The sequence below is a fragment of the Archocentrus centrarchus genome, chromosome 1, assembly GCF_007364275.1.
Source record: "Archocentrus centrarchus isolate MPI-CPG fArcCen1 chromosome 1, fArcCen1, whole genome shotgun sequence".
Taxonomy (NCBI): Eukaryota; Metazoa; Chordata; class Actinopteri; order Cichliformes; family Cichlidae; genus Archocentrus; species Archocentrus centrarchus.
In genome coordinates, this window is record NC_044346.1 from 40,069,386 (window position 1) to 40,083,394 (window position 14,009).

At 42.1% G+C, this 14,009-nt stretch overlaps 1 protein-coding gene across 2 annotated transcripts in view; it reads right to left on the reverse strand.

The window, feature by feature from the left end:
- Positions 1–2,464: 2,464 nt before the first annotated feature.
- ttbk1a (tau tubulin kinase 1a) overlaps positions 2,465–14,009 on the reverse strand; it is a 73,823-nt gene continuing 62,278 nt past the window's right edge. For both annotated transcript variants that reach the window (XM_030737837.1, XM_030737827.1), the window contains exons 15-16: positions 3,926–5,367; positions 2,465–3,824 (exon numbers count right to left, since the gene is read on the reverse strand). In XM_030737837.1, coding sequence (XP_030593697.1) covers positions 3,413–3,824; positions 3,926–5,367 — 1,854 coding nt within the window. In that variant the 3' untranslated portion in view covers positions 2,465–3,412. The remainder of the gene's footprint in view (positions 3,825–3,925; positions 5,368–14,009) is intronic.

The following is a 14,009-nucleotide window of genomic DNA, read 5'->3' on the forward strand; positions in this document are numbered from 1 at the left end:
GTGTGTGTGTGTGTGTGTGTGTGTGTGTGTGTGTGTGTGTGTGTGTGTGTGTGTGTGTGTGTGTGTGTGTGAAAATGAAATCCTGACTCTCTCAGAATCTGTTTTCCTTTCCACAATAACTTTAGTATAATTAATGAAACCATGCAAAGTTTTATCTTCATATTATGAATGTTTTCCCAGTTACAGCCCCTTCAAATAGTAGGTTGAACTCTGGCTCCTTTTAAATCACCCTGTTTCTTTTCCCAGTATATTTTAATAATCATAAACTTTGAGTACAGAAGACAGTCATATGGGATTTCCCGGGCTAAGCAATCACTGAAGCTACCACATCAACTTTACACCAACTCCAAGGTCTGTTCTTCTGTTTAGCATGATCTTTTCTATGACCAGCTGTGAGCACCAGTATCATGGGATGTCATAGTTTCAGCAGCCAAACTCCACCAAGATAATGGCTGTGACAGAGCAGCACAAACGAGTTCTGGTACCTGGGATGTTTTTCTCATTATTCACTGGAAAAACTTTGAAAAAGGGCTTTTTGGGTTAATTTTGAGGGTTGGGTCACCATGTGGGATAGCTGGCTGGTCAAAACAAGTTATAGCATATGAAAGATCTCCTTTTTGATACCAAGCTCATCTTTTAAGTGCAATTCTGTGTCCAAAGAATTTCCTAAAGTAGTCATTTTTTAACACTGTGCACATGTTAAACTAGAAAGAAGCTTTGGGTATAGACATATGGCACTTGAGTAGTTTTTCTCTCAGGATTAGCATGGCGTAAATAAAGTTATATATTGGATATGTCATTTGCAGCCTCTCTGGCATAAACACACTAAAATATGATGCTATCCTCATACACATGAACAAATTGCCATGCATGGATGGATGTCAGCCAGCACATATTCCATGACTGGAAAGCTAAATCCTTTGTGTTGTTTCAGAATAGCTGGCCACAGTTCTGTGTGACTCAGGGGACTTCCTGAGGTTAACAGCCCACCTGGGAGTGACCCCAGGAAGGAAGGGAACGCTGCAGTGGTGCTGGAGCTGACCTGCATTTGGTGACAGTCAAAATCAGGTTCTGTTTCTGCTGTTGCAAACAAAAGCTCACTGTTTCTCTGTTCTGTTGCAGTAATGAGTGGCGCCTTAGTTCACACAGATATTATTTTACCAGTGTTTACACTGTCCTAACCCACTGGTGGCTGTAGCGCGTGAACTTCATGTCACTCACAGTTTCTGCTTGTGCTGGGAGAGAACACGTGCTGAGGTCCAAGTTTGAAATAAAATCACACCTGCAAACAGCTGCAAACAGCTGGATCAGCAGCGTTGTGTTGGTAGTTAAAAATAGTTGTGATTCAAACTGCAGAAAGCGAGTACGGTGAGATGGTGACGTTTCCATGTCTGATGGCGTTCCCTCTCTACATGCTAGGGAATACTGGTCACTGATCACTATAAAAAAAAAGCTTGTTTGTGCTTTTTTAATACAGAATTTGAAATGTTTTGGTTTTACACTGACTGCTATTGCATATGGAGGCCTGCAAGGGCCACTGAAGAAATAAAAATGTTTGTGGGGCTCTGTAACTGCAGGACAGTGTTTTTTTTTCTTAAATAGAAACATGTTTATGTTGTTTACACACATCTACATGAAAATGACTTTCCTGTCATTGTGCTGTTGATGCTGAATTTCCTTATATGGGGCTGTGGACTGCCACGGTCTCAGCGTGTGACACGTGTCCCTTACAGGGATATGACCCTGTGGTGTGAATCCTGCCGGTGTGTGGGCTGCTCAGCAGGAGGAAGTTCTGCAGCAGTTGTATGCAGAGCTTTGCAGACCTGCCCTACATGTCTTAACTCTGCACTTCCTGCTGTGGAGAAGACAGAAGTCCTATTTTGTAATGATGTAAAACCAATTATGAAAAACACTGCAGCCATTTCCTCTCATGTATCCATCCATCCATTGTCTTCCGTTGATCCTCTTTCAGGGTCGCGGATCATTCGATGATTTTTTCTGCACTTCTTCCTCTGCGTGGTGAACTCTGGTGTCCCTCACTTTCCTGTGAAAGCCAACTTTTCAACCATTTTTTTTCAACACATACACCATCACTTTTTGGAAGACCGTACACCTGGAGATTGCTTCTGCACTGGTTTTATTCCCACCGCCCTTCTCTACCAAAGAGCTACACAGACAAACGCAGATGAGAATCCTGCATATAAGATTTTGGGGATGATTCGGGGAACCTCAAATTTTCCTGTGATTCTTACTTACCTCGAACCTTTGTGTCCAATGTGGGTGATGGACACAGCAGAAGCACAGGTCAGATGTCAGCACTACTAACCTCAGAACTAACTCATGAGCACACGTTAAATGGACATTCAAACGACAGGCATGCAAGACCAAAAGGTTTGCTGGGTCACTTCTGGAAATGCACGTGATGGACATGTTAGGTTTATGAGAAAAGAATGACACGATGTCCTCCCACATGACCAAAACTTTACTTCATGCCTCAGTGCCAGATGTCCCATACAAATACAACATGAGCTCCAACATCCAGCTCCGCCTCCTACAGCAGGTGTAACTTCCTGTCGTGGTTAACCCTGTTTTTCTCATGCGTAAAAAAACGGGCATAGTGCCAACACACCGGAACAAAAGATTAAAGACTTAATTTATACTTTGCTTGGCAAGATAAAAATAAAGATGTCTTTATGGGAAATGATTCTATTATGTACAATTCAGAGCATAAACAAACCAAAAACACTGAAACAATGATTAAAGCATGCCCATTGTCACAGCATATGGTGTAGGCAAGCGTCTGAGCGATTTACGTTCACATCCAAATCTTCTCTTTCTCCACAGTCATTATGAATACATGATATAGTCAGGAATCTCTTCACATTAACGTATTAAGGGCATTCAAACAATTTTAATCTTTGTTTCCTTTGGCCAATAGGCAGGGGCTACAGATTCAATGTTCCTGTGATATATTTGACCATGCAATGTGAACCAAGTAAGGTACTGTTAGTACAGGAGTAATATAGCCATGGAAAGCTGAGGGTGTTAGCTGAGACTGGACTTGCTGGAGATTCTCGGAGATTCTCAGCTGCAGACAGCAGTCTAATTAGGGACTGAGCAGGAAGCAGCAGATGTAGCCATAGCACCGTGGCGGCAATGCTCCTGTACAACAATAAGATAACTGGAAGCCCATGTAGTCAGTTCAATCAGCTGTCCTTGGAAAGAAAAGATGTCTGTATATAGTAAATGAATGCCAACCTTTATTTTACCAGGTAAAATGTTTGAGAACCAGTTCTCATTAACAAACAGAAACTCAAAGAGGTCATTGTAGCATCACAGTCTAATATGGAATAAGGTGAAAACCTTTGAGGCGTAGCTGGTCCGAAGACTGATTATTCACAAATTCTTGGTATTATCTAGCGAGCACCACCTTCTCCCTAGTGTTTGCTTTTGCCTTAGCTGCACTGGCTGTTTTGGGCCTGGTCCTGGCAGGCATGGTGGTAGAAGAGGACTGGGTGGTGGCTTCCTGTGAGGCGCTGCGCCGCATGGCGGTTGTAGTCCTGGGTGGCAGCATGGGGACAGTTGGGGCTCGTACTGAGAGGGGCTGCCTCGATGGGCATACTCTCTGAGGAGAGGGGCTGTCAGTCCTGCAGTGGGATGAGCTAAGGCTGCGTCGGGTACCAAACAAGACTCGCAGGGGCATTCGAGGGCTGCCAGATGGAGCAGGGACAGCTGAGGGACGGGGACATGTGGAGGAGGATCTGGGAGAAATAGGCTTGGATTTTCTTTGGGTGCTTAGAGTGTTTACTCCAATTTTCTGATTCCTGTGGACAGAACAATACATTCAAATTGTTATTTTATTCCAAAAATAAGAATCAAGCTGCTTAAATCCTGTGTGCACTATAAGGGAGAAATGAAATCATACCCATCAATGAAGGATGATACTACTTTGGTAGAGTATGGCAAGGATGGAGCAGCAGGAGCAGCAGTAGCGAGCCCCCCTGAAGACCTCTTTATGGGGGTGACCGGCCTGGGGATCTTGCTCCTGCACTCCTTGGAGCTTTGCTCTTTAGTTGTTTTAAGACGAGAGCTCCTCCTGGACTCATCCGATGTATGCGTGTCCTCCTCTGAGCCTGCAGTGGACAGGGTTTCAGAAGCTCTTCGACGCTCATCATCCCCCGAAGACAGCGACGATGACGTGCCAGAGAGCATCCTCCTCCTCATCCAGTGACTGTGCTGCTTCTGGACCAGCAGGTGGGCCAAGTCCAGCTGCCTGGCCCGATGCTGAAGCCGGGCCCGAGCTGAGAGGGATAAGGACTGCTCTGAGCCTGAATCCTCTTCAGAAATAAGCACTGGAATTCGGCTACGGATTCTGGGCTTAATGGTAGACAGTACTTTTGATTCTGCTGTCTTAAGTTTGCCAACCTCTTCACTGGGTGGTGGTTGTTTTGCAGGTTCCTGTGACCAATCATTATTTCCATGACTTGGTGACATGGATTCTGGAACAGGCTCCAAAGACTGGGCCAGCACAGTAGACGGGCCATTCTCAGTTTTGGGGTATTTGTCAACTGGCCGAGTTTGGTTTTCCACTGGCTCCTCTGGAGACTCTTCCGTCATTAGTTCTCCCTCCTCATTCTTATGGGTGTCGACTTCTACGTCTGATTTATTCACGGCGGCAACGACTTCCCGGTCGCTCTCCTTGGAAGACATGACATTGAGGTGTGATGTCTCGGCAATATGAATGAAGGTGCGCTCAACTTTGGTGAAGGGAGGTGAAGCAGGAGCGATGGGTGTGGAAGGCCTCAGGTCTGACCTGAGAGCTGGGGATAAATGGTCAGTCTCTGAAGGTTCAGGCTGTATTGCCTCCCCGACTAGAAGGCGGTCGTTGCGGGAAGTTAGAGCAGACGGTGTAGCCAACTCACCATCCAGAGCATGATCCCCACCAGAGGGAGACTTGCGAGTGTCTCCTGGTGAGAACAGGACAAGAGTTTTGGATGCATCCTCCAGGTCTGGGTCTGCGTCACCGGCTGAGGCGTGCTCCTTTTGGCCCCTCTGGTCCTCAGCCATGAGTGTTGAAGGTGCAGCATCCTGGCTACGTTCGGTACTTTTCTGACTCGCCTCGCTGTTGGACTCACTTTTTGTAACGTCGTCATCCTTTGGCCCTGAGGGTTCTGGAACTTCTTCATCCGGTGTGGTAAAACTCCGGCGCTGAGGCAAGGTACCAGTCAGCATGACAGTTAGGAAGTCAGCCCTCTTGGCCTGCAGCTGAGGAAGGATGTGAAAATGCTCCTTCTCATCACTCTGGCCCTTCGTCCGATAGTCTGGAGAGGGAGGCAACAAGCCACTCTGCTCAGTGGGCAACAACACCTAGAAGCAATGCAACAACATTTTGTATTACTAGTGAGTCAACTCAAAGTGAGGCAGCATGCAGCTCAGAACACAGATATCATGGAAGCCCTTTATTAAGCTCCTTTAGCTTTGACAAATTACAGTGCATGAGCTTAATGTCTAGGACTCATTAATTTTAACATATATAACCTATGAACCCACAAAAGGCTTAGGAGCACATATGAGGCACAATCATGTGTCTCAGCATATCCCTGAGAACACAAAAATGTTCAATATTCAATATATATAAAATATTACAACCACAATTCTCAAAAAAGTTGTGACACTGTAAACTGAGAATATGTAAACCATATTCTCTTCACAATAGAAAACAGAAACCATATTGAATGTTTACATTCAGAAAATGAACCATTTAAGAAAAAAAATAAAGTCATTTCTACTTTGATGACAGGAACAGCAAAGTTGGGATGGGGGCAACAAAAAGCTGGAAAAGTCGGTGGTCCAAAAAAGAAAATAAATGAGGTCTGATGGACAGAGGTCCCCCAGTCTGCACAAAATATTTCACAATAACATTCTGGATTTAAAATTGTAAAGACTTTGAACAGTGCATTATTTACAGCGCATAATATCAGCAACAGATTCCAAGAATCTGAAGAAATCTCTGTGTGCAGGGGACAAGGGTGAGAATCAGTCCTGGATGATCTTCGGGCCCTCGGGCTGCACTGCAGTGAAAACAGGCCTGATTCTGGATGGAGATCACAGCACGGGCTCAGAATCACCAGCTGTGAGCACAGCCGTGCCATCCACAGCTTAAACCTCTCTCATGCAAAGAAGCCGCATGTGAACATGATCCAGAAACACCGCCACGTCCTCTGGGCCAGAGCTCATTTAAAATGGATGGAGGCAAAGTGGGAACATGGATGCTGCATCCTCCTCCAACCAAAGAGGAAAGAGACCTCATCATGCTTGTTATCAGCACTGCATCTCTGATGGTGTGGACATGCATTATCTGGAAAGGCACCATCAATGCTGAAGGGTACATGCAGGCTTCAACATATACTCACATCCAGATGGCGTCTTTTTCAGGGACAGCCTTGCATATTTCAGCTCAATAATGTTAAACTACATACTGCATCCATCACAGCAGCACAGCTCTGTCAGGCGGGAATGGGACACCATTCCTCTCCCAGCAGCTGCTCCTGGATGTTTACAGGCTGCTGTTAAATGATACTTTTTTTTCATTTAAAATCTGACATGTTTCTATGCTAAATAAAATATGGCTATATGAGAGTTGCAAATGAATGTATCCTATTTTTATTTACATTTTATACAGCATCCACATGTCCTTGGAATTGGAGTTGTTGGCTAATAGTATTCATCTAATATTAATCAGATGGAACACATTAATAATCTCACCATTTGCTGGCAAACAGCTCCTGGTTGAGCTGGTTACTGTAAGTTAACTCTAACATACTGTATGTACAGAATTCCACAGCAGATTCCCACAGTGGGATTATGCTGCAGGTGGATGTCAGAGCAGCTGAAAGCCATTCCATCGATAGTTTGCAGGGTTTAACTTATTTCTCTTACCTTCTCAGTTCTAACACGATGAACAGACTTCACATTAAACTACGTTCATATTCATGGTGTCAGACACCAGAAGAACTGCTCATGTTTTGGAGGAAGCCAGAAGCTTGACAGTGCATCAGTAACCACCCCTCCCAGAAAGAAAGACAGATGGGTATGTTTTCCCCTAAACCCATTTTAATGTCATTTTGGTTGAACACAAGCTTTTCAAGATTGTCTAGATTACATACATTAATATAAAAGGCACAAAAAATGCATTGCAGAGTTTATCCTTAGATAGCACGCAGTCGGATATTCAGGTGATTTTCAAGTGTTTCCCTTCTTCAAGATTTAACATCCAGCCTGTACATACATACTAAATCCCGCTAATTATCATGCTATTAGAGATTAAATGAAAACCTAATTATGTTCTACAGTTCTGTATATATGTACATGGTTATCATTTGGATTTACAAAAGCTTAAAATACATGCTTTACCTGTAAATGATACAAGCAGTACTGTACAATCATATAGTGATAGAAAAAAATGCTTACTGTACATGTGAAAGACACTCACGGATCATCACACTGAACAAACACTGTGAGGTCTTCAGTCCTCTTTTCTTTACCTACAGAAATCTGCTTTTATTGCAAAAATGTTAAAGGAACATTCAGGCACGTTATGGAATTCTTTTCCTGTCGTGACCTTTGAAGCGTTGCTCAGAGCAAAGACTGGAAGCAGAGCGTGAGCCGTTAGCCGAGCTCATCACAGGAGAAACACGTCCTCCCTCCCACAACTCAGTTTCATTGTATTCATGTTTGATGATGAACAGCTGATTCAAATGCTGATTTCTTTTATTCTATTTTTTAGCACTGCAACTACTCGATGACCTGCTGGAATTTAAAACAATGAATTCAAAAGAAACATAAGTACAAAAATAAGCAAAATATATTTGAAGAAATATATAAAAATATATTAAAATGCATATTTTAATGTTTATTTCTTTAGCACTGTTTGTATCTGTACATTTGTTCTGGTATCCTTTGCAGATGTATTCTTTTCATGGCAGTCCGAGGACCCCACAGGATCCGACCAACATCTCAGTTTGTACACGGCCTCCATCACGCAGGCCTGGAGACCCTCTGGAAACCTCTGGCTGCTATGGAAAAATGGCAATTCCCCAACCAACTGGTGAATGGTTGTTGGCTATGAAATTGGTTGCAAAAAGGGTGCTGCACCAAAAACCTCTTTGCGATTGTAGTTACTCACAGTTTGCATGAAGATGCTGATTTGTCTGCAAACACTCGCTAGCAAACCACCAAGTGGCAGTGAAACTTACAAAGTGCAAAGCAGAAACTGAGTAGAGGTTGTGCCTTATTGCCCAAACCAACATTTGTACTTCAAAGACAGTCACTGCTTCTAGCTAGTGTTGCACTTTTTTGACAAGTGTACAGATACAAAGATACAAGCTGTCATCTTCCATGCACACTATGGGCAACTGCTAGTGTCCAAGGTAACTGCAAGATTTTTATATAACTCATAACTAACTTCATATAACTCTGTGACTAATTTCACCTAGCAACAGCAAGCAACCACTCACCAGCTCTCTTGGAATATACATTTTTCAAGGGGGTCAATAACTAGTCTCTAGGCATGGGTGACTGGGGCTTCACCAATCGATTTTCACAGTTCAACACTTTTCCCATGCGAAGTCTGTCAGGTGGTCACCAACTGGTCTCTAGGCTTGAGTCTAAGCTTGTACATGCAGGCTAAAGTTAGGAGCTGAGCTGGCAGTATCCCCTTGCTTCCAGTTTTTGCACTAAGCTAGGCTAATTGCCTTTTGATGTGTAGCTCTATACCAACACTCAGAGATGGTTTCCATATCGATCCCGGGGTGGGGTGGGGTCTGAATGTTTCCTTGAGAATTACTGAAGCTCTGAATGATTTTATGTGACAGCTGTGATTAATAAGGTCCATGCTCACCTGACTGACAAGTCTATGTATGTGGCTAAAACATAGCTAACATGGACACAGTGTAATCTCTCTATGTTATCTCTACATTTTCTGTACATCACCCTGTTAGCTCATAAAGATCAACAGGAACACATTAAATATGCAAAAGAATGAATGTGTTGTAGGTTTTTTCTTTACATTTATTTTGTGAATCATATCTTTTTCATGGCAGACTTTAACAGTTTTAACCTTTTTTTGCTCAATCACGTGATCGCTCCAAAACTGCTGTAATGTGACATAAACGGTTATTCTTCCAGGTAATAACAACTTTGAAAACATCGAGTTTTCAGGGGCTTAGAAACACTGTCCATTTTTTATTGGATTTGACCACTGAGAAGTACCCATCACACACCTACATACCAGGCAAAAAAAGAAAACTTGTATACACTTGTATACATATATAATAGCAGCTGGATTTTATATATATATATATATATATATATATATATATATATATATATATATATATATATATATATATATATATATATATATCTCCCCTCATTCTGGTCTTTACTAAATCAATAATTCAGCTGATTACAAACAATATATTTGCTCACAGCACCATGCATTTAAAAACACTTTAAAACCTCACTCCCATCCTCACCTGTCCTTTAATTGCACTACACATGAAAAGTTTGCAGCCTGTTTTCAGTCTTTACATCTTATGCACATTTATATTATAGATTATTGATTATTTCAACTATGACAAACAAAATTAAGTTTTAAATACTGTGGTTTAATGGTCCTGAAGAATCAGGCACTAACCTAGAGAAAATTCAGTTTGCCAAATAAAATTTGAATGGTTTTCTAGTTGCATCATTGTATCTTTGTAATGATGCAACTGAATTAAATCCTATCAGCATCTGCAAAATTATGTCCAATACAGCAAAAATGAGACTATCTGTCCATCCAGAGCAACCCTACTACCCTAAAGCACTGTGATTTCACAGGTTGTTACTCCTCTAACTGGAAAATACTTAATGTAAATCGTCATAAAAACACTACATAAAAAATGTGATATGGTGCATTCTGGAGCTATGAAGACTAAAAAAGGCTCCCGCCACTGTTTATCATCAGCTAGGAGCTCAACAGGTCTGATCCGTGAGTATCTCCTATAGGTGTGAATTATTTACAGAAAAATCACAGACGTCTTTCAGTCGGAGGTGCAGAGACAGTTACAGTACAGTGCTGTCATTTTACAGTCACGTGTGCATGTCGCACCAACAGCAGATGTCATGCAAAGAATGGCAACAGTTGGTGAACAGTCTTGGTACAAGATACCATCATACTGCAGATCCTTCTGTTAGCAGAATAAGCATGCTGACATGTTTCTACTGCCTGTTTGTAACTGAATGGAGTCCTGCCTGCATGGTGGCACAGGACAGAACATGGACGTGGATTTGTGACAATCTTGTATGGTAGGTAAATCATTTTGCTGGCATGCAAAATAAAGTTTAAAGTTAGCAGCTAGTCCACTTCATACATTCTCAGAGTGGTTGTACTGTTATGCTGTGTAATATAAAATGTGCAGGGTGTCCTGAACTCAGTGTGAAGCAGCATGAAAACAAACTCAGCCTTCCCATTAGGCTGGAGCTGAATTAGTGTCAGCAGAGGAAGAATGCCTCAAATACAAGCTAACGAAAAGAGCACGTGGTGCATATTTAGTTCATGTAGCCCTTTAACACATTAAGAAAGCAACAGTTTGGCTTTCATTGCACAACTTGGCCATCCCATCCCATCGCATCCCATCGCATCCAATCTCATCCTATCCTATCCTATCCTATCCTATCCTATCCTATCCTATCCTATCCTATCTCATCCCATCCAGAGACATGAGGCCAGATTAAGAGTTTGTGTTCAGGAGATGCAGCTTAACTATTACCAGCAGCATACCACAGACCACTGCTCACTGCTATCAGAGTATCATGGGAAGGGGGGGACGACCAACCAAAATGTAGTTCAAAAAGGTTTTCTACACACACACACACACACACACACACACACACACACACACACACACACACACACACACACACACACACACACACACACCTTTTTTTCTACCTCTGAATAAGCACTGATTATGTTCAGGATATTCAAAGTGGACATAAAAAATGCTTGCAGGCCTGACAGACGGGATGTTACTCAAACTACAAAAAAAACCAAATAGAAGCCAGAAATCTTCTATTTCTGAGATCTTTTCCATCGCTTACAGATTCTGTTGTTTATCTAAATTAGAGAGTTTGTTTGGGGAGTTTTTCCAACAAGTTCTCCAAAATGAAGAACCATTAACTGTCCCCATAAACATGGATGTTTTTGTCTCTGGTTAAGCGATATTTATTTTATTGTTACTTCTTAAAAGCAACAGAAATGTGTGATTAGAGCATCTCTACAAATGCTTGGTCACTGGATGTAAAGTGTCTACACCAAACAAATGTGCTAAGAACTTCAGATGACTGACAGATGGCCCTGAAGCACGCCCTGTCTGCATTTATAATGATGTAACAGCCTCTGACTCAAAGATCAACGCTCCCTCACTCTGCTCAATTGGATCTATGTTGTGGTCATAATGGGGGTTTGGTCAATTTTATTATCCCTCATTTCTGCTCATTGATTCGGGAATCTTCCATTTGATTGATTCCTTTCTATCAGGCTGCCACTGCTTTCTGTTCTTATAGCTTTCCTCTCATCATATTTCATGGCATTGATTTTCAAAACTCTTCAAGGATACTTCAAGTCTCTGTGAGTAGATTCTCACTGGACACTGTCCCTGAAACTAACAGATATCAGTCTAAAACCTGGCATGATTCCATTATGTTAAAAAAAATCTATTAAAAATGTCTCTTTTTTGCTTTTTTATCACATTTCACTTATTGCATCTGTTTTTCATGCAGTCAGATCCTCGGCTCAGCTCAGCCTGACCCCTTTGTGGCCTTCTCAGTGAAAAGCAGCGATGAGAAAATAGTTCTGGAAATGGAATTAAGATAAAAAAAAAAAACACTCACTGCTGTTTATGAAGCAGTGAGAACTACTTTCCTCAATGACCAGTTAGAGACTGATGGCTTTTGAAAACCAGAGAGCCGAAACCTCAGAAAAACACTTCAGAACTTCTCCCGACATAAATCCACATACAACTAAGAAAAGAGGATCGACTCTGGAAGACCTGGATTCAACTCAAACGCAAACATAACTGTATGAATCCATCTAACGCTCTAAAGTTCAGAGCAAACAACAAATGTCAGCACTGCGCTCATTCTGACACTGGGGAGTCGGGCTCAGTGACCGGCACCGCCGTGCTGTGTAATGCCTCAAACTCCACACAAGCAGGTGAGTGCAAACAGCAATGCCTGCTGCATTCCACACAAATCTGCAGCCCCGGTGAGTGGATGCAAAGTGTGCTCGATGGAAAAGAAACTGATAAAAGGGAACCACCGATCAGTGACGGTTCAACAAAACATTATCACACATCCTGCGTGGCTCGCATCGCCATCGTTGATCCTGAACAGACAAACACTTCACAAACTGACGCAACTGTAACTGTTGAAACCAGCACCAATAATTCTTAATAAGTTAGAACTTCATTTACGAGTACGCATAAACGTGAACGTGCAAAAATCAGATGAAGTCAGGCGTTCGTCACACATCCCTCAGCCCCGGCACAAAGAAAACAACTCAGAAAATTATTTGTTTAACATAAACAAACTTTTTTGAATATTACAAATATAAATCATTTATCCATTCAGGAAGAAAAAAGTTTTTGTCTTTTTTTCTTATTTTTCTTTTGCAGAGAAATTGTTGTCTTTCCTTTATTGTTAATTTATTGACCACGTATTGATTTTTAATATATGACATGAATTGTGGATAATTCACGTCAAATGTTATGATTTTATACATTTTGGAGTTGTGAATTTATCCTGTGAAATGGTCTTTAAATGTATATTAATGTATATGTGGGTTCATATCCACTAGTTATGTTTTGGAAGACCCACAGTTTGTCTTCTAAAAGCTCGAATCGGAGATGCTGAATCACTTTTCACAGACCCTCCCCCCCACGCAGCATTTAATAACTCAGAGTCAGAGTCAGATGTTTTTAATGGCTGCTTTGCTGCAGGTGACGGCGCGCTGTGACGTGGTCACTGCGTATTGCTCGATCCGGCTCCAAACTCTCAGTGGGATGAACCTGCATTTGGTGATGATCGCTTTGATTTTAGCAGAAAAGGACTGAAATAAAGAAATGTGCAGATACTGTAAAGCTTAACAGTCTGTTAGCAGCCCCGCTCCGCTTCACGCTCCTCTTCTTCACAGAAGCAAGAAGGAAGCATTCAGTTTCATATTATTTACACCAGTCTGCCGGTCTGTGGCGTGTGCAACATCAGGTTTGCAGAGAGGCTTGTTAGAGTTTATTGCATGGAAAATGTTTCCCATCTTCAGCACTTTGCTTCTTTTCTCCTGATCCTCTTCTTGTAGTTGTCAGAGCTACGTGATGGTGAATGTGCATGTGTGAAACTGTGTGTTTACCAGCTCAGCAGTGCTGCTGGGTGCCAGTAATATGGCTTGTTGTGTTTCAGTAGCATGTGGCTCTCGGTGTGCTGTGGTTATTACATCTGCTTTATTCATGTGTACATTCATATGGAGCTTTGTATATGCAGAGCTGGCCAGAAATATTCAGTATATGCTAAATATGAAAGTTTGTTTACTTCTTGTTTTTGACACGAGGCCAAACAATCTCCAAACATCCTCCCAGCTCATCAGGATGCTTTAAATTAAAGTTGAAATTAACACACGTCAACATTTGAGAGCCTTCTGAAGCGCTCGTCAGATTTTATTGAGGACCAATGAAATAAATGTTAAAGATTTATGGATTAATGGCTCATAAAATAATAATAATAGCAGTAGTTGGTGCCCTTAATGAGAGCAGCTGTACATGAAATGATGCTCACTGTGGCACACAAAGGTGGAGCACTACAGTGGAGTGGGAGGAAGAGAGGCCAAACGGCACCAGGCCCCAAAGGTGGTGTGACCAACCCTGCATACAGCATGTGTGTAGGTGTGTGCGTGTATCTGTGTACTTCACACG